The sequence below is a fragment of the Talpa europaea genome (assembly GCF_964194135.1).
Source record: "Talpa europaea genome assembly, chromosome: 8".
NCBI classification, from domain to species: domain Eukaryota; kingdom Metazoa; phylum Chordata; class Mammalia; order Eulipotyphla; family Talpidae; genus Talpa; species Talpa europaea.
In genome coordinates, this window is record NC_140075.1 from 101985271 (window position 1) to 102013134 (window position 27864).

The 27864-nt window shown below is 44.9% G+C and overlaps 1 protein-coding gene across 1 annotated transcript in view; it reads left to right on the forward strand.

The window, feature by feature from the left end:
* The window catches only part of KCNK10 (potassium two pore domain channel subfamily K member 10), a gene marked incomplete at its 5' end in the record, with an annotated part of 116657 nt that overhangs the window by 28877 nt on the left and 59916 nt on the right, over positions 1 to 27864 (forward strand). Inside the window, one exon of the mRNA XM_084240664.1 lies at positions 24844 to 25178. Within this exon, the coding sequence (XP_084096790.1) occupies positions 24844 to 25178 (335 nt within the window). The remainder of the gene's footprint in view (positions 1 to 24843; positions 25179 to 27864) is intronic.

Genomic DNA, 27864 nt, shown 5'->3' on the forward strand with positions numbered 1-27864 from the left:
CACGTGTTCTGGAGTTGGCAGTGAATATGGCAATCCTGAGTTCTACCAAGTCTCTCCGACTCTTATCTGAAATAGTGGAGTACAGACCCATGATGTTTGCTGCTCAGGAAGCATCTAGTGGGATTTGAGGTGTGGCATAGTTTCCTGCTCTTCCCTTTCACTTGGGATAAATACAGTGCTCAAAGCCCATGATTGACACTGGGGGTAAGAAAGATTTATGAGTACTACCTTGAGAAACTCAGGCTAAAATTTCAAATTAGAGGCATGGCTTAAGGTGCTCTTTCAGAGAATTTCTTGTAACAAAATGTGAAAGCAGCATGGCAGCTGAGTTCCAAGAGTGAGTGTCCCAACAAGCCCAGGAAAAGTGGTGTGGTTCTTTATGGCAACTTTGGATGTCACCAAGTGTTGCTTCTACCTTATTCACAGCCTGTGCAGATTCAAAGAGAGGGAGCAGAGATTCCACCTTCTCTTGGGAGGAGGAGCAGAGACCCAGACTGAGAGGTGCATGAGCGATGGGAGACATTGTGGCTAAATTTGGAAAAAGACAATCTGCCTTGAGGCTGAACCAGGAGGCCATTTTGGAGCCTAGTTGTCTCAAAGAATCTAATACACTTCCAAATTTTGGACATGCTCTGAAATCAGGGTTTCTATACTTTACTAAAGGACTTAAAGGACTGTTTTTTTTTTAAAGATTTATTTATTTATGCATACAAGAACTGGGGCACAGGCCAAAGGTGTTGGGGGGTGAGAGGATTCACCAGAGACAGAGTGGGGAACAGAACAGGCAGATTGTGACTTGAGTACTCTTAACCTCAGTTGTGTTGGAATTCAAAGGTTGACTCATTAGCTCTGGGAAGTGTGCTTTCATTTCCAAACACTGATGGCACACTGACTCTGCATGAGACCCTTGCTAATTGCTTGGGGACAAATCACCCCAAGAAGTCAACACGCTAAAAGGTGAAGACAAATGCAGTTGACTTTCAATTAACTAGTCTCTGGAGAGGTAGAAGGCTAGTGACAGTCCCTAATGGTAGTGACAACAACACTAGTCAAAACAAGGTAACAATGAGTTTAATGCAAATGTACTCAGTTAGACATGCAAACATTCAGGCACGCACCCCCAGTCTACAGGCCTTACCTATTAATTAGATATTTGTTGTTACTAGCAACTATTAACTACTTATAACAACCATTTGGTATATAAAGCACCCTATGAACAAGGCAACATTTCATTTTCATTGTAGCTCAGTGAGGCAGATTACTGTATAGTGTCCATTGTATAGACGAGGGTGTGAGTAGGAGAGAGGTTAGTGGCACAGGCTGGCATTAGTGCCCAGGTCTTCTCTCAGTGCATACTCAAGATTATAGGACTAGAGCACAAATTGTGAATTTTCGCCTTGGTGGTCTTCCTTCCAGACTTATGATTTCTAACAATTTCCCTTGAACCTCCTGTGTCCTTTGGGGGTCTAGGCCCCAGTGCAGGGATTGAGAGGGAGACAGAGCTCATGTCACTCCGGGACCCTACTCTAAATTCCTATCATATAGCCTGCTTTGAGATTATTATACGTTGTGATATCTTATATATGACATAAGTGGCATAGTCTACCATATTGATATATTGAATATACTTGTGTTGTATTATGCAATATTCAATGTCAAAGAGCAGTATGGAATAGATAGAGGTGTTCAGATTTTAGAAGGATATTCCTCTTTCAATGGAATTTTACATCTGTGTCTATAGGATTTCCACTTCAAGTTTGAATTTTATTCAATTCAATGGACTTTCTGCTTATAATTCAGACTTAGAACAAAGCCCTTCTCTTTGGAAGCAGGGTTTTGTTCTAAAAGTTTGACTACTTCTGATTTATATTTATAAATATCCAGGGCTCTTGGATATTTTCAGTTTAAAGATTTGGTCTGTAAGTAGTATCAGTGTCATTATTGTAACTTCAGGCTCAATCTATCAGTCCCTAGCTGAAGTCTTTTCTGCTGGGAAAATCTGTATTACCATCTGCTCTAGGAAATAACCTTTAAAGTGCCCATGTGAGCACAAATCCTTGAAACTAAAAGTCATAGGAAAGGGAGAGTTTATTCCATGTTTTAAAAGTTCAGTTTGATTGAGATCTAATGTCCATTAGGTCTTTGTGATTGATTTAGTATGTTAAGTGCATCCCAGAAACAATGATGATAGTGTGATCTCTATTTTTTTTTCCTTTTTTCATATGAAACTTTCTTTTTTTTTATAAGGACATAGGAGTGGAGGTTTCTTTTCAAATTAGTGTTTTTGTGTTCTTTGGGTAGATTCCTAGGAGTAGAATTTCTGGGCAAGATTCATTTTGGGCAGGGAAAGTATTATTAGTATTTTTTTGTATAATATTAAAATTATTATACAATGAACTTCTTTGATGTAACCCATTCTTTCAGACTACCTAGTGCATGCCTATCATATACAGGAATGACCCACATGTGCAGGTGCTGTTCTTGGGTGTTATGGTCTAGAAGGGCAGGTGCTGGGGAAGATGGCTAATCCACAGCAAATCATCAGATAATATAACTACTACCATGATACCTGCTCAGGTAGGAGTAATGGGGAGGGGCTACTTGGAACGGCCAGGACGGACCTCTCTGAGGTGGTAACCTTTAAAATGAGACCCAGGATAGGACCCAGTCATTACTGGCTGGGTTGACAAGTAGGTGCAGTTTGACTTGCTAAGTTTGAGACGGCCGAGATAGCCCAGTGGGCAGAATGGGCAGAATGGGGGAAGGGCCTTCTGGAAGCAGAAGGGTGAAGTGGGTGAAGGCTGAGGCAGGAGGCAACTGTTGTGAGGTGAAGGTAGGAAGCAGCTGTGGATGCCATAGTAAGAGGTTTGGGTGTGATGCTGAGAGAAATGAAAGGTCTGGGCACAAGGGGTGTGACCGGATCTGTGTTTGAAAATGCTTCTGACTTCCAGGTGTAGGATGGATGTGGTGAGTGTGTGAGTGGGGAGTCCTGTGAGGAAGGTCTGGGGAGTCAGGTGAGGGGTGATGGCCTGCTCTGATGGTGGGGGAAGGGAGGAAGAGGGCAGGGGTCATTCTGTACGATTGGGAGGTAGAAATGACAGAACTGTGTGTGTGTGTTGGGGGTGGGGGTGGCAGGGAGGAGCATGGAGACCAGGAAGATGAGTCTGCCTCTCAGAATCCTGCTGTTTTGACTCTAGCTGACCGAGTAGATGTTAATGCCATCTTTTTTTTTTTTTTTTTAAGATTTATTTATTTATTTGTACATGAACCGGGGTATAGGCCAGATGCGCGGGAGGGTGAGAGGATTCACCAGAGACGGAGTGGGGAACAGAACAGGCAGACTGAAGAAATACACTGCTGAGGGAAGCAGTGGGCACGGCAGGAGAGGTCTGCTGCGCCATGTGGGACCCTCGCCAGCTGGCCGGGATCGAACTGGCGCTGCAGAGGCTGTGGACAGTTGCCCAACTGCCTGCACCACCAGGGGAGGCCCTGTTAATGCCATCTTGGGAGAGGAGACGTCATTACTGGCTGGGTCGACAAGTAGGTGCAGTTTGACTTGCTAAGTTTGAGACGGCCGAGATAGCCCAGTGAAACTGAAGATATGGAGCTGGAGATCAGGGGACAATTATTTTTAGGACTTTAAGTTTATTCTTGGGGAAAAAAAACCTTCCCCTACCCTCCCACATACACATCCAAAGTTTCCTAGGGTCCCTGTCCCTCCAAATGGTCATCTCCCTTTTCTGACTCCACCAGCACCATGTGGTTTACAACCCCCCAGGTATACTGCACCAAATCCTGGGCTTTGAGACCTCTGAGCCCGTGGTCTCCTTGACTTACATACACAGCAGAAGCTTGGTCACTGGGTGATGGGTATTTGGTCCTCCATGCAGCCCGTAGGTTCCTGCAGATGTCTCAGATGTTACTATGGTGATAGCCATAGTGACCTGGGCATCTGTATCCCTGTGACCTAACCAGCATCTTTGTTATATTCAGAAGCAGGTAGCTCTGGACACCTCCAAGGTGGGCTTGGCTTAGCCCTTGGGGTCAGAGACTTGGGATGCAGCATGCCTGCAGCTCCTGTGACTTTTGCACCCAGATTCAGAGGTGAACCTGGCCTCTGCCTGCTGCTGCCCTGGGAGGCACCAGAAGTGGGTCGTATGTAAACCATGACCCTGGAAGAAACTACTCAGGGAAAGAATACAGAGAAAAAGAGGCCCAGGAACGATTCCCATAAAAGTCCATATTTAGGAATTTTTAGAATCAGCAGAGTGGATTTCAGAAAGCCCAGCCAGAGAAAATGGAGGAAAATCTTGAGAGTGTGGGGGGCCACAGAGGCCAAATGCAGGAACAAGAAGAAGGTGCAAGACTTGTGTGTGGGCTACAGCTGAGAGGTCAGCCGAATGTGGCCAGGATGGTGTCTGTGGACTTGGCAAGGTGGAGAGAGGGGAGATCCTTCCAAGAGTGGTTTTGGTGGGGATGAGACGTGAAGCCCAATGGCTTTCATACAGTTTTATGGTGGTGCCACTAGTGTCATTCCTACCTCCATTTTTGACTGGCTGTGTTGGGTGGCTGGTGGGTGAGTTCCTCCTGTCCCCCAGACTTAAATAAAATTCAGGATACCTGGTTAACTTTGAATTTCAGATATTTTTAATGTAAAGTATAAATATGTCCCAAATATTGTGTGGGATAGACTTATCCTAAAACATTTTTTTTCCATTTATTTAAATCTGAAATTCAAATGTACTGGTTGTCTTGTATTTTTATACGCTGAATCTAGCAGCCCATTTTGAATTGTATACTTTAAAATGGTTAAAAGGGTGGGTTTTTTGAATTAAAATTTACATGAATTTTAGTGCACATGCACATACACACATTTAACAAGTCAGCCCTAGTAGACTGTCACATAAAAATTACCGCATGATCTACTTCTGGGTTTAGCTACTAAAACGAATAAGGACAGCCAGCTTTGAGGGATGTTATTTCTGGTGATAATTAAAACTTCTCTTAGAACCTCACAGTGTTGAGCACACAGTAGGTACTTGTCAGACGATGGTTTGGTAGAAGCTGCATTATGTGCTGTGGGGAAAATGAGTTGAATGGAAAGGACCTTCTTAGGCACGTGGGGCCTTCCTTAAAGAGTGCCCTGATATGGGCCTAGCATGACCTTCTCCATGACTTAGTGCTGTGGCACCCTGGACCATGCTTGAGGAACCAGGCACATAGTTTCTGACAGCTTTACTCTTCAGTTTGTGGTTGTGGAACAAATGGCACCTCCCTGTTCTAGCAGCTTCAATGCAACTGCCTTCCGAGGGGCTCTTAAAACTCTTTAACTGGCAGGGAACTCGGAAATGCCCACAAATTCCAAGACTGCCTGGCTGAGTCATTCACTATTTTAATTATCCTATGAATTTCTCTGTCTGCTTTTCTCTGAGGTAGAGGAGGCATAACCACAGACCGTAATTCAAATGACCTCTTCAGACCCAATTTCAAAGCATTTAAGTACAGTTTGAAACCAAAGTGTCTGACTCAGCTGGGGTTTTCTTTTTTTTTTTTTTTTTTTTTATAAATTTTAATTTATAAATTTTTTTATAAATTTTTTTTTTTTATAAATTTTATTGTTATATTCCCCATACAATTACAGCCCCCCCATTCTGACCCCAGTCCCTCCCCTCCCGCCCCCGCCCCCCTAAAAGTGTCTCTGGTTCATAGTTTTTTGTTGATTTTGATTTTCACTTTCTCATATTCATTTTCCTGGTCCCTTATTTAAGTTTTCTAGATTCCTGCTATGAGTGAGACCATCCGGTATTTTTCTTTTTCTTTTTGGCTTATTTCGCTGAGCATGATCCCTTCCAGCGCCATCCATGTTGCTGCAAATTGCATGTGTTTATCTTTTTTGAATGCTGAGTAATATTCCATGGTATATATGTACCACATCTTCTTGATCCAGTCATCTATTTTTGGGCATTTGGGTTGTTTCCAAAGCTTAGCTATTGTAGACAGTGCTGCTATAAACATAGGGGTGCAGGTGTTCTTTGGAATTGATGTTTCTGTGTCCTTTGGATAAATACCTAGGAGTGGAATTGCTGGATCATATGGAAGCTCTATGTTTAGTAGGTCCAGAAATCTCCACACAGCTTTCCACAGTGGTTGGACCAGTTTGCACTCCCACCAACAGTGCAGAAGAGTTCCTTTTTCTCCACACCCTCGCCAACATTTGTTGTTGCTAGTTTTTTTAATATGTGCCATTCTCACTGCTGTAAGATAGTATCTCATGGTAGTTTTGATTTGCATTTCCCTGATGACAAGTGATGTTGAACATTTTTTCATATGCCTGTTGGCCATTTGCATTTCCTCTTCAGAGAAGTTTCTTTTTAGCTCTTCTGCCCATTTTTTGACTGGATTCTTTTCTTTGTTGTTGTTGAGTCTCATCAGCTCTTTGCAGATTTTTGTGATCAGTCCTTTATCATGAGTGTTGGGTGCAAAAATGTTCTCCCAGTTGGTGGGGTTTCTCTTTGTTTTTGTTATTGTCTCTTTTGCTGTGCAGAAGCTCTTTAATTTGATGTAGTCCCAGCTGTTGATCTTTGCCTTCACTATCACTGCTTTGGGTGATGTGTCTGTAAAGATGTCTTTGATGTGCAAATCACGTAGTGTTTTGCCTATATTTCCTTCTATATATTTTATGGTTTCAGGTCTTATGTCTAGTTCTTTAATCCATTTTGAGTTGATTTTTGTGTATGGTGTGAGGTAGTGGTCAAGCTTCATTCTTTTGCATGTAGCGACCCAGTTTTCCCAGCACCATTTATTGAACAAACTTTCTTTGCTCCAATGCATATTCTTTGCTCCTTTGTCAAAGATTAGTTGACCATAAATCTGTGGGTTTATTTCTGGATTTTCTATTCGATTCCATTGGTCTGTATGTCTGTTCTTGTTCCAGTACCATGCAGTTTTGATGATTATGGCTTTGTAGTATAGTTTGAAGTCTGGGAGTGTGATGCCTCCATTCCCTTCTTTTTTTTTCAGGAGAGCTTTGGCTATTCGGGGTTTTTTGTGATTCCATATGAATTTCATCAATAATTGTTCTATTTCTTTGAAGAATGACATTGAAATTTTGATTGGAATAGCATTGAATCTGTATATTGCTTTTGGAAGGATGGCCATTTTAATAATGTTTATTCTTCCAATCCATGAGCAGGGGATGTCTCTCCATTTCTTTGTGTCTTCTTCTATTTCTTTTAACAGTGTTTTATAGTTTTCTTTGTATAGGTCCTTTACCTCTTTTGTTAGATTTATTCCCAAATATTTGATTTTTTTTGTTTCAATAGCAAAAGGGATGGTTTTTTTGATTTCTTCTTCTTAAGATTTATTGTTTGTGTATAGGAAGGCTACTGACTTTTGCGTGTTGATTTTGTATCCTGCCACTTTACTGAACTGATTGATGAGTTGAATTAGCTTTTCTGTGGAGTTTTTGGGGTTCTCTATGTATAATATCATATCGTCTGCAAATAGTGATAGTTTGACTTCTTCTTTTCCTATTTGGATTCCTTGGATGTCTTTCTCTTGTCTTATTGCCCTGGCTAGGGCTTCCAGTATTATATTGAAAAGCAGTGGTGAGAGTGGACATCCTTGTCTTGTTCCAGATCTTAATGGAATTGCTTTCAGCTTTTCACCATTGAGAATGATACTGGCTGTTGGCTTGTCATAGATGGCCTTTATGATGTTGAGGTATGTTCCTTGTATCCCAAGAATTTCAAGGGCTTTTATCATGAATGGGTGTTGCACTTTGTCGAAAGCTTTCTCAGCATCTATTGATATTATCATATGGTTTTATATTTCTTTTTGTTGATGTGTTGGATAACGTTGATTGATTTTCGGATGTTAAACCATCCTTGTGTCCGTGGAATGAATCCTACTTGGTCGTGGTGAATTATCTTATGGATACATTGTTGGATTCTGATAGCTAAAATTTTATTGAGGATTTTTGCATCAGTGTTCATTAAGGAGATTGGCCTGTAGTTTTCCTTTTTTGTGTTGTCCTTGTTCGGTTTTGGTATTAGTTTAATGTTGGCTTCATGAAACGTGTTTGGTATTGTCCCTTCCTTCTCAATTTTTTGGAAGAGTTTGTGAAGGATAGGCACTAATTCGTCTCTGAATGTTTGGTAGAATTCATTTGTAAATCCATCAGGTCCTGGGCTTTTGTTTTTGGGGAGGTTTTTGATTACCATTTCAATTTCGCTGCTTGTAATTCGTCTGTTTAGGTGTTCTATTTCTTCTTTATCTAGCTTTGGGTGATTGTAGAGTTGTAGGAATTTGTCCATCTCCTCTAGATTGTTAAACTTGTTTCCATATAACTGTTCATAGTAGTTACTGATTATTCTTTTGATTTCTGCTGTGTCCGTTGTGATTTCTCCTCTTTCATTGATGATCCTGTTTATTTGTGCTTTCTCCCTTTTTTCCTTTGTGAGCCTGGCTAGGAGTTTGTCTATTTTATTGATTTTTTCAAAGAACCAGCTCTTGGTTTCATTGATCTTTTGGATTGTTTTTTTAGTTTCAATTTCATTTATTTCTGCTTTGGTTTTTATTATTTCTTTTCTTCTACTGGTTTTGGGGTTTTTTTGTTGTTCTTTTTCTAGATCTTTGAGCTTCGAGATTAGGTTGTTTCTTTGCGTTCTTTCTTGTTTCTTGATGTGAGCTTCTATTGCTATATATTTTCCTCTTATTACTGCTTTTGCTGCATCCCATACATTTAGGATATTGGTGTCCTCCTTGTCGTTCAATTCAAAAAATTTTTTAATTTCTTCTTTGATCTCCTCATTAGTCCAATGGTCTTCCAGTAGTGTGGCTTTTAATCTCCATGAGGTAGGAAAGTTCCTTGCCTTCTTTTTATGGTTTATTTCTAGTTTGATGCCTTCATGGTCAGAAAAGATGGTTGATATGATTTCAATCTTGGTGTATCTGTTGATGTTTGTCTTGTGCCCCAGTATGTGATCGATCCTGGAGAATGATCCGTGTGCGCTTGAGAAAAATGTGTACTCCGTTTTTTTTGGGTTTAGTGTTCTATAGATGTCTGTTAAGCCCAATTGCTCTAGGTCCTTATTTAGAGCTTTGGTTTCTTTACTTATTTTTTGTCTTGTTGATCTATCCATTGTTGATAGTGGTGTGTTGAAGTCTCCCACTACGTATGTGTTTTCTCTGATGTCTGTTTTCAGAGAGGACAACAGTTGTCTGATATATTTTGGTGCTCCTTCGTTTGGTGAGTATATGTTAATGAGTGTTATTTCTTCTTGAAGTATTGTCCCCTTGATCATAATGTAGTGACCATTGGGGTCTCTTTTTATCTTTTTGAGTTTGAAATCTGTTTTATCTGATATAAGTATAGCTGTTCCTGCTTTCTTTTTTGGTCCATTTGCTTGTAGGATTGTTTTCCATCCTTTAACTTTGAGCCTATTTTTATCTTTTGTAGCTAAATGTGTTTCCTGGAGACAGCAAAAGGTTGGGTTTTGTTTCTTAATCCAGGCTGCAACTCTGTGTCTTTTTATTGAAAAGTTTAGTCCATTTACATTTAGAGTTACTATTGATATGTTAACATCTGTATTTGCCATTGTGTTTGTCTTTCCTTTGATTTTATTTATTTATTCTTTTAATAACTTTTTTTTTTTTTTGGCCTTCTTTCATTGTTATTCGTCCCTCTGAGGTTCTGGCTTTAGGACTCCTTGTAGTATTTTTTGGAGTGGGGGTTTAGTTGCAATGAAATTCCGGAGTTTCTGTTTGTCTGGGAAGGTCCATATTCTTTCTTCAAAGAGGAAGGAGAGCTTTGCGGGATAGAGTATTCTTGGTTGGCATCTGTTTTCTTGGAGTCTGTTGACTATGTCCCTCCACTCTCTCCTTGCCCGTAGTGTTTCTTCGGAGAAGTCTGATGTCAGCCTGATTGGTTTTCCTTTGAATGTTATCTGTTTCTTCCCTCTTGCCAGCTTCATTATTTTTTCCTTGTCCTGGATTCTTGGGAGCTTTACTATTATGTGTCTTGCTGTATTTTTCCTTTCGTCGTGGAAGTTTGGTGTTCTTCTTGCTTCTTGTATATCAATTTTCAGCTCCTTCTTCACATTTGGGAAGTTCTCTTCAATTATCTCTTTGAATATTTTCTCTGTTCCTACTTCTCTCTCCTCTCCTTCTGGTATTCCTATAACTCTTATATTTCCTTTCCTCATGGAGTCAGATAGTTCCCGAAGTCTTTCCTCGTTCTTTTTCCTTCGTACTTCTCTTTCCTTTTCTGTTTTGGTTCTTTTTATTTCTGTGTCTTCAAGAGCACTTATTCGTTCTTCCATTTCATCAATTCTGCTTTCATTGCTTTTCCCAGAATTCTTTAGTTCTTCCACTAATACTTTGATCTCCTGCATTTCTTTTACTTCCCTCTTTAGGGACTCAATTTCTTTCTTCTGACCATTGTTTTCCCTCTCTAGGGACTCAATTGCATTCTTCTGATCGTTGATTATTTTTCCCTTATCATTGTTTTCCTTTATGACTTCTGTCAGTTTTTTTAATCACAGCAATTTTAAATTCTCTTTCTGGAAGGCTCAGAAATTCTTCCAAGTTATTGTTGTTGCAATCTGGGGGCTGGTTTTCTTTTTGTGGTGTGCTTTTTCTCTGGAGAGTTGCTAGGTTGCGTGTGGTTCTTCTCCTCCCTACTGTCTGTTTTCTAATTTGCCGTATGCGTTGGGACACTGTGTTGTTGGGACTGGCCGGCATCTTGGGTGAGCTTCTCTGCTCCCCTCTGGTTCCTCCAGGAGTGATCTGTCAGTTTCAAGCAGTCTTTACTGGAGAAAGGTCCCCCGCTCACCTCTGGCTCCTGAGGAAGCCTTCTGCAGGTAGTCTTTACTGAAGAAATGTCCCTGTTCTAAAATGGTGATGTGGGACACACTCCCTGCGCGTCTGGTCTCAGGCACACTCTTCTGCGCGCCTGGTCTGCCCCGGCTGTGGGTGCTCGCTCTCCCTGTGGGCTCAGACTACTTGTTCGGAAGGGGCCCGGTGTGGGCTAACTCCCCAGCTGGCTACTAGCTCCTTCAGGAGCCTCTTCTGGCTTCAAGTCACTAGGTGGCGCCAGAGATCTCTCCTAGAGCCCTTGGGGAGCTGATTTTCCACCCCGTGGGACAGGGAGCAGAGCGGGGATGGTAGGGTACACCTCAACGGCTTTGGGGTGCTGTGTCTGCCTTGTGCCCCACCGTCGTGGGGAACCCACGCCCCTAATTTCGTGCCCCGGGTCTCAGTTCCAAAGCCCTCAGTTCCAGGATGCGGGCTGTAGCCCAGATCAGTGGTGCGGGAATGGCGCCTTTTGAATCCTGCTTCCCTGCCTGGTCGCCTTGTTCCTGCTCACTCAGGGAGGGCCTCCGCGGTCTCCCCGCAAGCCTAGGTCGCAGGCGCGGGTACCTGGGCAGCTGCGATCCGATCCGGATCAGCGCGCCACTTTCTGCGCAAGCTTACCAGGCGGCCGGGGCTGTGTGCTGGTGCTGGTCTCCTCCTGGGGGGCGGGGCTCTCCAGCTGGGGTTTTCTATAAAGAATCTGTTCCTTGGTGAAAACCTAAGAACCAAAGGTCAGATTGAACCACCGATGAAAATGGCTTTCCCCCAAGTTTTGTTATTAAGAGGCTCTTGCCTCCAAAGTTCACACTCATTAATTTGGCAAGTCAGATGCTTTATTTTCATTCTACACTTATTTATTGAGCCCTACTTGGTGCCAGGGCTCAGTATCTACTCTGTGTTTTGGCTGTGGTTTTTCAAATAATGTCCCATACTTCTTATAATGGGGCAGTTCTTTGACAGAAAAATGTTTGTGCTTCATTGACATTAACTGTTCACATAGAGACTTGGCTTGGGTAGACAGATTTGGGTCTGAGGGTCAGTGAGGAGGAATTTAATCCTTGAAACCATGACCAAACAAACTCTGTACATGCCTTGCTTTTTTTGGGATAATAAGCTAATTTTATTTATTAATCGATTGTATTATTTTTTTGTTGTTTTACAATACTGCATATGAGTCAGAGGTACAGGCCCCTACCTCTGAAGATATATGTTTCTATACCACTCCTCCCACCGAGGCACCCAGAGTCCTTCATCATAGTCCATCCAACCTTTTCTCCCCTTGGCTTCCCACATCTACCTTTCCCCTCTGGTAGCCTTAATTATTATTTTTTAATTTTAATTTTGGGGTTACATTTTGCTCCTCCATATGTGCACATGTTGCACTTGCCTTCCACCAAACCATTCTGGCCAATACCCCATCTGTCTTCCTCCTCCAGCCTCTCCTCCCTCCCTGCTGTTCCCTCTGGTAACCATTAAATTCTTTCACTAAGTCTAAGATTTATTCCTACTGTATTTATTCTGTGTATTTTTTTTTTTTGTTACTTATATTCCGTGAATGAGTGAAGCCATCCAACATCTCTCTTTCACTTTCTGACTTATTCCACTTAACATAATCACCTTGAGGTCCATCCATTTTGTCCATCCAAAAAAGATGAAACCACTATTTCATCTTTTTAATGGCTGTGTAGTATTCCATCAAGTATGTTTCTTTGTCCATTTATTTGTTGAAGGACAATTATCAATAAGTTGTTCCATGACTTGGGAATTGCAGACAATCTTAATTCTACAATAAGATTTCTAGGATTTGTTTGGATTTAGTTTTGTCTGACCCTTTGTTTTAGTTCTCCTTATTTCAAATATGAGTAAAATCATCTGGTGTTTGTCTTTCTCCTTCTGACTTATTTTGCTTAGCATAATCTTTTCTTGTTCCATCCATTTTGTCATAAATGACAGGAATTTATCTTTTCTTTATGACTCAGTAGTTTTCCATTGTGTAGATTTACTACCTGAAACAAAGAAAACATAGAAGACATAGACATAGAAAGAAAGACATAGAAGAAAACAAAAGCAAAATGTTCCAAGACATTGACTTCAGAGATGTCTTTGGGGATTCGGCTCCAACAACAAGGGAAACAAAAACAAACATAAACAAATGGGACAACTTCAAAAAAAAAAAATGCTGCACAGTGAAAGAAACTATCCCTATGGAATGGGAGAAAAGATTTGGACATCCTTGCTTTGTGACCTTCTCATGACCTTGCTTAAGCAAGATTCTAACTTGGCAGGTATCTGGGGGTTTTTCACAGGAGGATCTGTTTGCTCTGTGAGATTCTGGACACCTTCCCTGCATCCCTGAGTGCTGGGCTTTTTCTAATTACATGGGAGTGGACGTGAAGATACCCTCGCCCCCCACCCCTCAGTTCACCCATCCTTTTGCCTCAGTTCCTGGACAGTCGGTTTCTACCCTATTATGTTTGCACCTCCTGGTGTCTGAAGCCCCATGGATACTTGACAAACATTGTTGAATCCACTTCATGACCATTATTTGAGTTCTCACTGTATGCTGTGCACAGGGATTGGGGTAATGGACTATCCGGAGGAGAAAGTATCCATGTTCAAGGGCATCTAGAGGAATTTCCCTTTTATCAGGAGGAATGATAGTAAGAAAAGACTAGCTATTTGGGGGGTGCAGCAAGATGTTGGTCTGGCTGGAATGTTTTGCCTGCATTCAGCAGCTCTCTGGTGTGGAAAATTCCCCTGGAGGCTGGTTCAGCCCTAGGGCTTCCCTGGGAGGATTTGCTTTTGCCCTCAGCAGACCCCATTTTCTCTGCCAATCCTAGGTGTTGCTGGGAACACACTGAGCTGGTTTATAGAAGGTTCCTTCCCTCCCTTATATATCCACTCCTCCAATTTTTCAGTCACTCTGTTGATTCCTTGAAGACTTCACTAATTAGAGCTATTAATAACATTTCAAAATATTTCTCAGTCTTCAGAGTACAGGATCTGTACATTTTCTACATTGCTGTCTCCCCAGCCTCATGAGGAATAATGGGGGTATTCTTTTCCCTTTCAGTCTTCTCTTCTTCTCGCCACTCACTCCCAGCCCCTGCTAGCTGCATTTGCAGCAAACCCCAGAAATGTTGCTGAAGTCAGCAGCCCTGACACTGCATCAGGGGAGCCACTTTAGAGGAAATTATCCAGAGGGGGAGACTGAAATGCAAAGCCATTTTGTAGGGTATTTTTAAGAAACCATTTTCTTCCTTTGACAGATCTCATTCATTTTCTGCAACTTGGTAAGGACACTGTGAAGGAAGAACCATCTAAAAAATATTTCTTGTAGCTAAGTTTTTTTGTGGGAGGTTTTAGTGACTGTGAAATGTGCCAGGAGCACTGAACAGCTGCACTGCAAATGAAGAGGACTTGAGGTTGCTTACAAAGCAGAAGGCACTGGGCGTTGAACTTCCATCACAGTGATTCTGGGAGAAGGGCAATGTGAGGGTACACCTCATTCTACGTAAATTGTTCTTAAACTATGTAAATATAAGCCAAAGTCCATTTTAGATGCACACAGACCTTGCTGTTGAAATACTGTCTGCAGAAAATCCTTTTGAAAAGTAAATATCCATCTTGCAGAGGGATTTCCATACATAATTTCAGGTTTGTTTATAGTGAGATACACCTTAATATCTTCATGACATTTTCCCTGACTGCCGTCTGGAAGCAGGGGGGCAGGACAGGTTCCTCGTGGCATGAAGGGGAGTCAGGGGAGGAAACTCTGGATTTAGAAGGGCCTCAATCCCCCAGGCAGCATTCAGGGGATGTCAGCTCCCAGTGGAGAGAAGGGGTAACACAGAAGCGGGTATTTCCAGGCAGCTCCAGAAGAGGACAACAGGAAAGGGGTTCAGTCTGTGAGCTGGAGAGAAGTGTTGAGCCTGGAATCCATGCTGTCTGGGAGGGAAGAAAGAAGGTGGGTAGGGCAGGGCATGATAAGGGCAGGGCATGGTCTGAGTGGAAGGAAGGGAGAGGCCGGAGGCACAGCAGGTGGGAGTCCGAGCTGGTGTCCTTAGTGGTGCATTTCCGAGTTGGGACTTTTCTCCTGTCCTTGGGGTCAGGGTGTGAATATGGAGGAGAGAGCGGGAGGGTGTGCTGTGGGTGCTGTGGGCAGATGTTTACCTGGCTCTGTGCATGCATCCTCCAGCCCCGTGCCTCTGCCCTTGGAGCTGGGACCTAAGGCCATTTCCTTTGGTTTCCCTGTGTCTCTTTTAGGCTGATACTGGGTGTTTATGTCCCCCCATGGGTTTCTTTCTTTCTTTCTTTTTTTAAAAGATTTATTTATTTATGCATACAAGAGCTGGGGCACAGGCCAGAGATGCAGGGGATGAGAGGGTTCACCAGAGACAGAGTGGGGAACAGAACTGGCAGACTGACTGAAATACACTGCTGAGGGGAGCAGCAGGCGAGACAGGAGAGGTCTCCTGCGCCATGTAGCTCCCTGGCCGGGGATTGAACTTGTGCTGCACCAGCTGTGGATAGCTTCATAGGTTGCGTCTTAACTCCTTGCGCCTCCAGGGAGGCCTCATTTTCTTTTCCATTGTCAAACATCAATGAACTTGTCACTTCAATGTGTTTCATGCTCTGGTAAATGTGGGTTTATGAAAGTGCCTCTAGCCACTCCTGTCCCCATCTCTGTAGGACACAGTGTGCCCATTTCCTGAGGCTGAAGAATCAGGGAAAAGCATGGGCTGGGAACGAACACCATCAGCTCTCTCTCTCATGGGTGAACACCTATTTTTCAATTTTGCTTTCTTCCATGGGGCTGTAAAAAGGGTTGGTTTGAATTGGGACAATCGCCTGTGTTCCGCGTATTTGTCATCCCAGATAGTGAAGAGAGTTTGTGGGGTTGGAGGCCGTTTGGGAAGTAAGGCGGCCTGCAGCCGGGCATGCTGGAGGCCCTGGAAGGAGCAGGGGGGCAAGTGCAGTGTTTTGAGAAGGCGCAAGCTGGGGATGCGGAAGGATCCCCCTGTGGGGCCCAGTGAGGGAGGCAATTGCTTTTTTTCTTTTTAAGTTTTCTTATATCAATATAGTGATATTAAATTTATATAACTTCTTAGGCATATTTTCTCTAGCTATTTATTTTATTTTTATTTTTTTATTAATTTTTTATTTTATATATATTTTTACATCATTTTTCATTTTTGCACAATGTATGCATTTGCATTTTCATCTTGGTTATAGTCCCCACACAATTCCCACCCCTCTTGTTTTGATCCTAATCCCTCCCACCCCATGTGTCTCTGGTTTATAGCTGCTTGTTGATTTTGACAAAGCACCTGGGAAAGGCAAACCTGTCCCTGGAAGGAATGGGATTTGACAATAGGACTTAAAAAACTTGGCCTCAGGGTAAAGGAGATATTTTGGGAACTGCAGCTGCTTATATTATTTTTAAATCCCAAAGGGAGGGAAAAAAGCTTCCCTTTTAAAAGTGCTCTGGTTAATTTAAATCGTGGAAGAATAAACTTGGGGCAGGGAGAGAAATATGTTCTTCATGAAGCCTTTCAGAATAAGACAAAAGAACCCCACCTTGGCTTTGCACCTTTAGGCCTTGGCCTTGGATGGAGTCCCTCTTGGTACTGTGGCTGGAGTCCCTCTAGTCTAGGGGCTGTTGGGAGATGCACGAGGTAGCTGGGCCTCTGGTATCCCAAAAAAGGATCAACTGTGGGAACTGCCAGGGCTGTTCTTACCAGCTCAACGCACACAAGAAATAGTTCCCGTCCTGGAATCTCTCTGCTGGGGTGGGTGTATGAGGATCCATTTCATTATAGCAATACAGTGAGCATCCCTCTTTGTACCGGGAATAATCTATAGTGCCCAGGAGTTCTGGACAGAGAGCTTCCTGGCAGCCACGGAGAGAAAACATTCTATGAGAAGACCATTAATGGGCAGCAAAACAATGGTATACAACAGCGATCAATTCATCCAGCACACTTGAGGCCTCTCCCAGCCAGGCCTTGTGAATGGTGCTGGAAACAGAGAGGAATAAGAACTCCCAGCGCCGATACCATGAAGCCATGTTGGGTTCCCCAGTGTACATTTCTCCCCTCAGTTATCTCTTAAGTGTGGCTCCCTTGAGCACCCTCTTCTACTCTTCTCTCCTCCTGCATCTCCTCTGGATGATTCCATCCAGTCCCTGGCTTCAGTATCACCTATTCTCATCCCTCTCAAAACAAGGGCTCCCACTGGATTTTGCTGCTAAATCTCAGCCCCTTCTGCCCAGAGTCTGCTGGCTCCCTCTTGGGCTTGATCCAGCAACTGCAAACCTTAGAAAGTGCCGGAGAGCGCCATGCTCTTCCAAGCTCCATGCCTGCGTGTGCTTCCAGGCCCTGCCCTCTGCGCACTTCTCACTTTCTGGGAAAGTGATCTCTGGGATCGGTAGATCTGATGTCCTTAGCTGCCTTTGTCTCCTCTCCCCCATCCTTTTCCCCACCTCCTTATTGAGGCCTCAGTCTGCAGAGCCTCGTACTCTGGGCCTGTCTGCTGGTGAAATCCCTGGCTTTGTGTCATGCCCTTGGTTTACAAATATGTGAGATTGGGGGAAAGTCAGGAAGAAACACTTGCTTATCTATCCTGAGAAGAAACTACTGATCCTTTGCATCCTAGTGAGCCTGGCACCATGTGCTCTCGGCCCATCTGGGCATGCATTAGTGAGAACCCTTCAGTCTGGGGAGTCCATAAATCCGAATTTATGCTGTTTGGTCCTAGGCAGAGAGATCCCTGGGGAGGCAGAAGAACAGAAATCCTGCCTGCCTGGACCAGAAAGTTGACTCACCCAGGGTGATTCATGCCATTCAATAGTTCTTTTTTAAAAAAAACAAATATTTTATATCTATGAGTAAAAGTGAGCTTTACAGTCCTTTGTGAAGGGAATAAGGCAGCTGTGTTTGGAGCACAGTGAAGTGAATTACTTCTCTGTCTCCATTCTAGTCCTCCCTAGCAAGTGAGCAACTGTGCAGAGCTTGCTTTGGACTATTGATTTTCTGAGAACTTTAACACCTTGACTCTGCATGACTGTCTCGGGGAAAAAACAATAGCACCTGGGCTACTCATATCTACCAGATTCAATGAACTCTAAAGTCAAATGTTCTTTTGGGCCGATGTATGAACTTGATGTCATGAATGTTGGCACGAAGTAAATTTGTGGATGGATTCAGGAATGAAGCAAGTTGTAACTAGGAGCCTTCCTGAGGTAGGCACCATGCTGAGCTTCACCTGGAGACCTAAAGGCACAGAACAAAAATAGGGGACGGCATCCCATCATCGTGGGGAATGAGAAGGAAGGGAGGACTTCTTGGAGGCAGTGACACAAGAAGTGAGTTTTGAAGCATGAGGAGGAGTTGGCCAAATAAAGAGTGGGAAGAAAAACGCAATCCAGGAAGCAAGACCTGTTCCCCTGGGCTAAGCATGCAGGGACCTGGTTTGGCTGGGGCGAAGGTTGCGTATGGGGGTGTGGCAGCGGGTGAGGCTGGGGAGACAGGCAGGTGCCAGGTTCTGGAAGAGAGCCTTGGTGCAGGCCATAGAGCTTGCACCTCCAAGGGGCCTGCAGAGGAACGTATGAGCTGGATGTGATCACACCCGGAGAGGCCAGCTGGCTGCCATGTGGAGGATGGGTTCAAGCAGGGCAGGACAGTAGGCTGTCGCAGTGACTCAGGTGAGACAAGATGAAGATCTGGAGTCAGGAGGGGAGAGGACAGATTGAGTCCAGGTGGCAGCACATTCTTAGCTCCCTTTTCCTCCTCTTTCAGCCTCATTTCCTCTGGCAGGGGCTTTGTCTCTAAAGGTTCCCTGAAATGTCACAATACTCTAGTCTCTTCCAGGGGAAACAAGCCTGAAGATGGATCCCAGGCCACCACTGCTAAGTAGCTTGAGATGGGCTAGTCAATGACTTCAGCTCGTTTCCTGGCTAGGTAATGACCCCTGCCCACCACGGAAGGTTCTGTGAAGATAAACTAGGCTCATGCATAAGACCTGTGCTAGCTCTGCTGGAAGGAGAGCGCCGTGATAAACCTCAGGGCAGAGCTTATCTGTGGTGTGTTTTGGGGACGTGACTTTTCATTAGTATGTACACACAGAGTGCCGCTGCTTTCTGACCAGGACCTTCTTGGTGGCTTTTGAGGTGCAGCTGTCACATGGAAATAGGCAAGACAAGGGTTTGCTGCTGGGGTGTAGAGTTTGTGAGCACAGACATCCTCTCTGCTCTTTTTGGAGGCAGATCATGCTAAAATCAGCTACGGTGACCCCCTTGGGCTGGTGGGGCTGGAACTGTCGGCACCTCATCTCTCCATCCCTCTTCCCAACACTCACCCCTGCACCTGGTGGGTACAGGTGGCCCTGGACTGATTGCAGACCTGGAGAGGGGGTGGAGGTTGGGGGTGTCGAGGGCAGGGGAGACAGCTGTTCTTTGCCTCCAGCCGGTGTGTCACAATCACTGTTATACTTTACCTGGGTCAACAGTCAGAGTCAGGTTGCTGTGTGACAGTGGCACCTATGAGGTGACCGCATACAAGATTTCCAAGAAACCCTGAATCCTGTGGAGACTCAGAGGCGTCGAGGCACTTGGGGTTAGGTGTCTGAAGATGATTCCCAGGGTGCCACTGAGTAGTAGCTTGAGACAGGCTAGTCAGTGACCTCGGCTCCTTTCCTGGCAAGGTGGGAGGGCTAGATAAAGACTACCACAGAAGGTTCTGGAAAGTAAACTAGGCACAGATCTGTGCACTCATGCTAGCTCTGCACTAACTCTGAAGGCAGGGACGTGTATAATTCATGTCTCTCCCCAGTGTCAAGCTGGTGCCCAACAAACTCACAGGCCTGGTGTTTGTTGGTTAAATGCATGAATGGATGATGCAGCAAAGTGTACGGGGCATGGGAAATGCTGAATAATGTAAAATTACTAAGAACTTGCCCAACAAAACCAAAGCATATTTGCCCAGTTCCCTCATATCCACCCACATTCCGCATAAAAATGGAAATTAATGGAAAGCTATTGTCTTCTAGCATCTTTTTTTCTCATCAGTTCTTGGCAAAACATTTGTTACCAAATCCTTTTTTGTTGGAGCTGTAAAGTAGTGTAGACCATTATTTATACCACCCAGTCGCTACTGATCCATTATATTGGAAAAAACTCCATCACCTCTGGGAAACTAAATAGTCTATCTCATTGACTGGAAAATATTTTAAGTCCATCTGAAATAAATGGCTTTCTGCTTGTTGAATGAAAGGGTCCTTTCCATCTGGAATTTCTTTCTTCCTATTTTTCTGTTTCTACATTCCAGAGAACTGACTTTGAAGTCAGATTGTTCTGACTTTTTTTAATCCTGGCTCCACCACTTTCTGAGCACCTGACCTTGGTTTAGTCATTTGACCTCTCTGGGTCTCAGTTTCTTTATCTGTGAAGTGGGGAAGCGTGGTAGCCATGAGCACATATGAGCACGCATGAACACACATGAACACACATGGACCTCACGGGCCTCCTGCTCTGCTCTGAACCCCTCTGTGGACTGGCATTGGGCACATTTTCTCCCGGGTGACACCAACTTATGGACTGAGTATGGCAGAAACCTACAAAGGCCTCTCTGGGGAGAACCAGGACTTGTCAAAGGGCCGATGCAGCTCCTCGGAGGCCTCGCTGAAGGTCCCTAGCAAAGTGTTTAGCAGAGTGGCGGGCACAAGATAAGTGATTGCTACATGCCAGGACTTCTCCTTACCTTTACTGCCATCAACATCTGCCAATTTTGCTTCTTTACTGCCTTCAGACAGAGAGTTCCGGGAGCGCACCCCAGGCCAGAAGGCAACTTTGTATGAGAGCGAGAGTAATGATGGTTTCTGAGGAAAAGAATGGATGAATTAAAACACCCTTTAAAGATTTATCCAAGGGCCTCCTTGGTGGCTCAGGGGTTATCAAGCCATCACCAGCCACTGCAGCACAAGTTAGATCCCCGGCCAGGGAGCTGACCCACATGGCACAGCAGACCTCTCTTGTCTCTCCTGCTGCACCCCTCAGCAGTGTATTTCAGTCATTCTGCCTGTTCTACTCCCCACTCTGTCTCCGGTGAATCCTCTCACTTCCCTACATCTCTGGTCTATACCCCAGCTCTTGTTTGCATAAATAAATTAAAAAATAAATCTTAAAAAAAAACACAAAGAGGGCCTCCCCTGGTGGCGCAGTGGTCGAGCGCTGGGCTGCGAAGCTGCCTGCAGCCTCTGCAGCACCGGTTCAATCCCTGGCCTCCAGGGAGGGTCCCACATGGCACGCAGACCTCTCCTGCCGCTCCCGCTGCTCCCTTCAGCAGTGTACTTTGTCTGTCTGCCTGTTCTGTTCCCTATCTGGCTCTGGTGAATTCTCTCACCCTCCTGCGCCTCTGACTGTACCCAGTGCTTGTATAAATAAATAAATAAATCTTTAAAAAAAAAAAAAGCTTTTAAAAAAAAACGCAAAGATTTACCCAAGTCAAAGAAAAGGCACAAACCAAATCCTTTCTCAGCCACTGAAATGAACAGTCATCTTTGCTAAAGCAACCAAAGCTGGTTTTACCCAAAATACCCAAAATGTTCAGTGACATGCTGAGGTCCCTGCTGAGACTGCTGACAGCTGTGGATGTTCAGGCCAGTAATCCAGAGCAGTGTATTTGGTGTTCCCGACAATGGGTAAAAATCCTGTTATTACTCACTCTTCACAGATAAGGAAACAGAGAAACTAAGTGACAGGTTCAAGGTCACCCAGCCACTGATGAGTTGGTTGGGACTGAAACTCTGGGTTTTGTTCCTGGTGCTTTGGAAGCTCGGGAGTTGGTGGATTCTGTTCAAACTCAGCTCCCTGCGATAGTCTCCTGGCAAACTGGCCCAGGAACTGGCCTGAAAAGACCTTTCTCAAGTCCAGATCAGCCCAGCCTCAGGCATGCTGGTGCCCTGGCACTGCCCAGGATGCGGGTTGTACAGGGACCCAGTTCACTGACCGCCATGCTCGAGGCCATCGCTTGTCACCCTTTTAGCCTTCGTCAGGATGTTTGCAACCTGGTGCTGTGACGCATGTTCCTAGTGTTGCGTGTCAGTCCCCAAAGCCTGAAGGGACCATGACTCAGTGATTTATCCCACCCCACACAGCCCCTCAACCCATCTGGTGTTTAGTAAATGCCTGTTATTGAGGGACGTGTCGATTCTGATGGGGCTTTCATTATAGTTGAAGGAATCGTCATCCTCCTCAACAATGACAATAAAACCAGGACTGTCATTTGCCCTGTGCCAGGCACTGTGCCATGAAGTGGAGACCCAATGATTAAAAGACAAGCTTTTGAGCGCCAAAGCTTGTGAGGAGATGGGCATGATGAGTCTGTCAGGGGAGCCCAGGAAGATTTCATGGAGGAGGCAACTCTGAGCTGAGACTGAGGAAGATGAGAGTTTCCCAGGCAGATGCGGCTGGGGAAGGAACTACTGGCTGAGGGGGCTGGGCTGGAGGACCTGCTGTTCAGTGTTCCTGGAATAAGGTGTTTGTTATCCGTTTGACGCTGCTCATCCACATAGTCTGTGTGGTTTGGACATGCCAGTGGACCTTCCTTCCCTTTGCTATTCATTCATCTGCTGAGCCATCATTGTCCACCTACTGAGTGCCAGGCACAGTACACGGCATGGGATGGAGATGGGGCCATGGAGCCATGAGTTGAAAGAAAGAGGCTTTATTAATGGCACAGTGTAGTGAGGGCTCCCCAAGGGGGACCTTATCTTGTGTGTGTGTGTGTGTGTGTGTGTATAGTTTCCTGTTGCTGCTGTAACAAATTCCACAACTTATTGCCATAGTTACAACTTTATTATCTTTTGATTCTGGAGACTAGAAATTCTAAATTTGTCTCACTGATTGAAATCAAGGCGTAGGTGGGGGTGGTTCCTTCTGAAAGTGCGAGAGGAGAAATCTGCTCCCTGCTTTTTCTAGTGTCTAGAGGCTGACTGCACCTCTTGGCTTGTGGCCACATTGCTCTGACCTCTGCTTCCCTCCTCGAAGGTCCTTCTTTCTGTGACCCTCCCGCCTCCCTCTCCTAAGGTTGCTGGTAATTTCATTGGGCCCACACAGGTCATCCAGGCCAAGCCTCTCATCTCAAGGCCTCTAACTGAATAGCATCTTTTGTCATGCATGTTAACAAATTCTTAGGTCCCAGGGATGAGGATATGGGCATAGTTGGGGGTCATTATTTTACCGCGCACAGGTGAAGCAGGAGAGAAAGGGAAGAGATGCTTTCAGAAGTGACACTTCAGCCCAGATTTATGAGTCAGAATGTGGGGGGAAAACAGAAGCAGGAGGCTGCTGGATTGGTCCAGACAAGATATAATATTGGCCCCATGAGGCTGGTGGCTGTGGGGATGGTGAGAGCCACAAGGGACTGAGGTATAGGGAGGAGGTGGAGTGAATGGCAAATTTGGGCAAGGTTGAAAAAAAGCCGTTCTGGACAAGATCCCCCATCTCAGGATCAACAAGGGCAGGTAGGAACCTGAAGGGCAGGGTTAGCAAGGACACAGTGCCCTGCCTGCTGGTTCTAATTCTCAATATCTTTCACTCTGAGATTCCAGAGAATGTTGTGTTTCTGTAAATCAGAAGGAAATGTAACATTTAATGATTTTATTTGATAGAAAAACATACGATAAAAGATTGATGTTCAGCTTGACGTCCAAAGAGAAAGAACTGGTTTTGAGGCTCCAGGAGTTAAGGCAGGTGCTGACAAACCTCAGTTCTTCCAGGGGGCCACCCTCCAGCCAGGTGTGGCCAGGGTCATTGGTGACATTCCCGTGCTTTTATTTACCCCGAGCTCCCCACGGTGGAGACTGAACAGTTCTCATGTGAGAGGGCTTGTTTGCCCCACTTAGGTAATTGGGTTTGTCATCTCCTAATACTTTATTTCCACAACATCCCGGCTGCACTGTGGCATAGGGCATAATATGAGTTAGAATAATAAAGGGAGAACAAAATCGAAGTGCACTGACTGTGCATTGCTGCCTAAGATGGATTTTCGAAATGCATGATAACGCAACCAGTGTCATCCTACCCTGGACTTCCTGCCTTTGCAGGAAAGTCTCCAGCTAACATATTTATTTGCCTGGTAATGAAATTACCCTAGCATTTGAAATGCTTATATTGGCCTTTGAGAATATTGGCCTTTGAGAATTCGATGTGTTCTGAAAACCAGGGGAAATTTCCTTTATTTGGAAGAAAGTAGACGCACTCTATTACTAATAGATCAGGAGCAATTACATTGTCATCAACTTTTCTCTTGAGGAATACAGTTAGGATGTACATTTCTTTTTTTTCTTTTTTCAGACAACCAGGTTAATTGGCACAAGTCATCTCTTATTGTTTCCCTGCCTGCTTTTGGTTACCTCCTCCTTCTTCTCTCACACTTCCTTTACCGTATGTGTGTGTCTGATTTCTGGGCCCGTCTCTCCTAGCTCGCTCAGGCTGTCTTTCTTTGTTTTGCGACTGCAGCCCTGGATAAAAGGGACCTTTTTAAGTTCCTCCATGTTCATTTCTGCTCGGCTCTTGGACAGCATGGCTGGCTCGCCCTCTTCTTTTTATTCCTCCAGGTTGAACTCTCTACCTCTGATCAGATGTGGTGATCTGTCATATCTCGTCCACTTTGCTCAAACCAGGGGGCAGAGGGAGGAGATGAATGACAGTAGCAGAGACACAGCTTTCCAAATTGGATGGTGGTAGAAAAATATAAGCATTTCAAATGCAATTAATACTTAAAAAATTAATCTAGCACGGCGGGTGCTCATTTTTGTAGAACTCAAGCAGGCACCTAGCAACTGAGCAAGTTCCCGGACTGCACCGTTTTTAATCCTCCCATTCGAAAGCCGGCTGGAGAAAGACATCTGTGCTTTGTTTCTCACAGGTTCTGTGCTTCGTATTTATAAACAAACTCTCTCTGCCCCTCTCCCTCCCCCTTTCCTCAGTGGCCGTTCCTGCAGCCGCGCCCCCGGTGTGCCAGTCCAAGGGCACGAGTAACGGGCACTACCCGGCCCCACGCCTGTCCATCTCCTCCCGCGCCACGGTGGTAGCCAGGATGGAAGGCACCTCCCAGGGGGGCCTGCAGACCGTCATGAAGTGGAAAACGGTGGTCGCCATCTTTGTGGTCGTGGTGGTCTACCTGGTCACGGGCGGCCTGGTCTTCCGCGCGCTGGAGCAGCCCTTTGAGAGCAGCCAGAAGAATACCATCGCCCTGGAGAAGGCCGAATTCCTGCGGGACCACGTGTGTGTGAGCCCCCAGGAGCTGGAGACCTTGATCCAGGTGAGTAGGGGTGCCGAACCATGGCCGCCCGTGGGGAGAAAGGACAGCCTCGGTGTGCTCCTTCTGGCTCACTTTCTGCTCACATCCCTTATGCCGTCTTTGGATGGGCGGCGAGGGCCTCTCTGGGGAGGCGAGGGCCTCTCTGAGCTGAGCCCTCAAGGAAGCTGAGAGCAAGGCAGTGGCCCACGTGGGGACTGGCCAGGTTCTGCGTCATGGCTCTTGGATGTGGTGGTCAGGGCTTTGGAGTTTCAAATTCAAGTCCACCCATGCGTGCTGGTTACCTTTCTCTTCTGAGGTCTGGGCTGAGAGGGAGGCCTAGACTTCAGAGAATTTTAATAAGCAGAGCTATATTAACCTGCCCAAGGTCCACGAGATGAAGCCAAGTAAAGGCCACCAGGTGTGGCAGGAGAAGAGTGTTGGTGACTTACGAGAGAAGTTTAGGTCAATTAATGGGTTTGAGATAATAAAGATAATAGAAATAAGCACACTGTGCTTTTCATCACACAGTGTGTCAGGCACGGTGCTGAGGCCCATACCTGCCTGGGCTATTAAGGAAAAAAGATCCATGGGGAAATGGAGGCAGAGAACTAGACTCCAACCCAGAGAAGCAAGGCTTGAAAGCAGGGTGGGGTGGGCTTGGCAGGGTGAACTGGAGCTGGGAAAGTCTGGGAGGAGAGTCCCCCAAGGTGGTGTGATGGCAGGACGTGCATCAGGAAGACTGAGAGGCCATTGGAGTTGGCGAGAACTGAGTCCCAGAAGGAGAAGGGCCAGTGTCTGGAGCCCAGTTGGAGGGCTTCTTCTGGAAAGTGAGGAAGGATGGCAGTCTGTGGGGCTGCAGCTGATTTCCTGTCCTACGTCCCCACCTGAACCACGAAGGGTACCCCCGGAGAAGGTGGTGGCATTATGGATGCAAGGGAGGCTCATCATTTCAGGAGTCCTAAAACTTGAAAGGGAGAGATGTAGAAAAGATGGCTTCCCTCACACCTTCTGGCTCCGGGTTACTCATGTTAAATCAAAGGGCTACTGCAACCCTGAATCTGTAGGATTGGCAAGACTGGGCTGGCTGATTATTTATTTCAAATAACATTGGCAGGATAGGGGAATTCTGAGGCCACTTAGGATCTGGTACATACATAGAAGTTGTGTTCTTTTAAATTAGTTTTGATAATCTGCCTTGACTCTTAAATAGATAGACATATGTATATATTTTAAAATTTTATTTAATTTTGTTTATTTTTATGTAGAAGATTTGGGGTGTAGGCCAGAAATGGGGGCAGTTGGGAAGATTCACCAGAGACAGTGGGGAGTAGAACAGGTATTTTCACGCTCAGAATATGTATGATTTCATACCTGTGCCTTACAATCTTTATTTAAAAATAAGACTAAAAATGCTAAAATCCAAGGGCAGTGTTTTCCTATTACTCTGTCTTGGGCAGTATTGTCTTTTTTCTCCTTTCATCAGAAAATACTACCAAATTTGTGGTGATCTGTGCCAGAGTCTTAAGGTCTAGAAAGTCACAGACAATGAAAGTTGCAATTCTGGAGTAGTTGTAAGTAAGAATGGAGCTATGTTATCCAGGCTGTCATGTGGAGTGAGATCATTTTAGTTACAAGACACACAATCACTTCAAAGATGGATGAATTGAATCTCGATTCATGCCCGAATTTTTCTTTCTTACACAGGGAGAATCTTGAGGAAAAGAGAGCGTTTCTTATTATCTTTGCATCCACGTATGGATGACGCATTGTTTGTGGTTAATTATTGCCCCATAGGGAAATGTTTTTGAACTGAAATATCAAAATCTACAACCTGGCGTTGCCATAAGCTTTCTGGGCTTAATTACACCTTTGTTCATTTCCTTTCTGAAAGAACTCAGAAGACAGAATGAAGAACAGGTTGGTGGAGTCTGGAGGCTGCTGCTGCCACTAAGGCCTTTCCCCTGCTTTCACCTCGAAAGTGTCTCTGTAAGATGAGGTGTGCATGCATGCATGTGTGTGCCTGCCCTTGAGGTCATTTTTTATAACAATTAAAAAAGCCTTTTATTAGGTCCTTGCTATGAGCTAGACACCTTGCATCCCTTCTAGCATTAAGCTTTCCAACCACACCCAAAGTTGGTGTTATTAGGCCCATTTTACAGGTTAGGAAATTGATGCTAAAAAGAGATTGAGTAACTTCCCAGACATTGAGGTGGAAGTGGCAGAGCTGGGGTGCTAAGTGCCTGGCCTGCCCCAGTGAGCCTCCCAGTCCTGTAAGAAAGTCTTACTTCATTCTAGGCTTACCTCTCCTGTAAACATTTTTTTTTAAAGATTTATTTATTTATTTATACAAGTACTGGGTACAGTCAGAAGCGCGGGAGGGTGAGAGAATTCACCAGAGCCAGAGCGGGGAACAGAACAGGCAGACAGACGGAGGACACTGCTGAGGGGAGCAGCGGGCACGGCAGGAGAGTTCTGCATGCCATGTGGGACCCTCGCCAGCGGCCGGGGATCGAACTGGTGCAGCAGAGGCCACAGGCAGCTCCGCAGCCCAGCGTTCAACCGCTGTGCCACCAGGGAGGCCCTCTCCTGTAAACATTTGCTGGATGTCAAATACTTTCCAAAATTTTAGCAAGTGAAGAACATTGGAGCTCCTTGTTCCCTGACCAAAAGCATTTCTCTATTTCTTGTCCTTTTCCCCAAGGAGTAT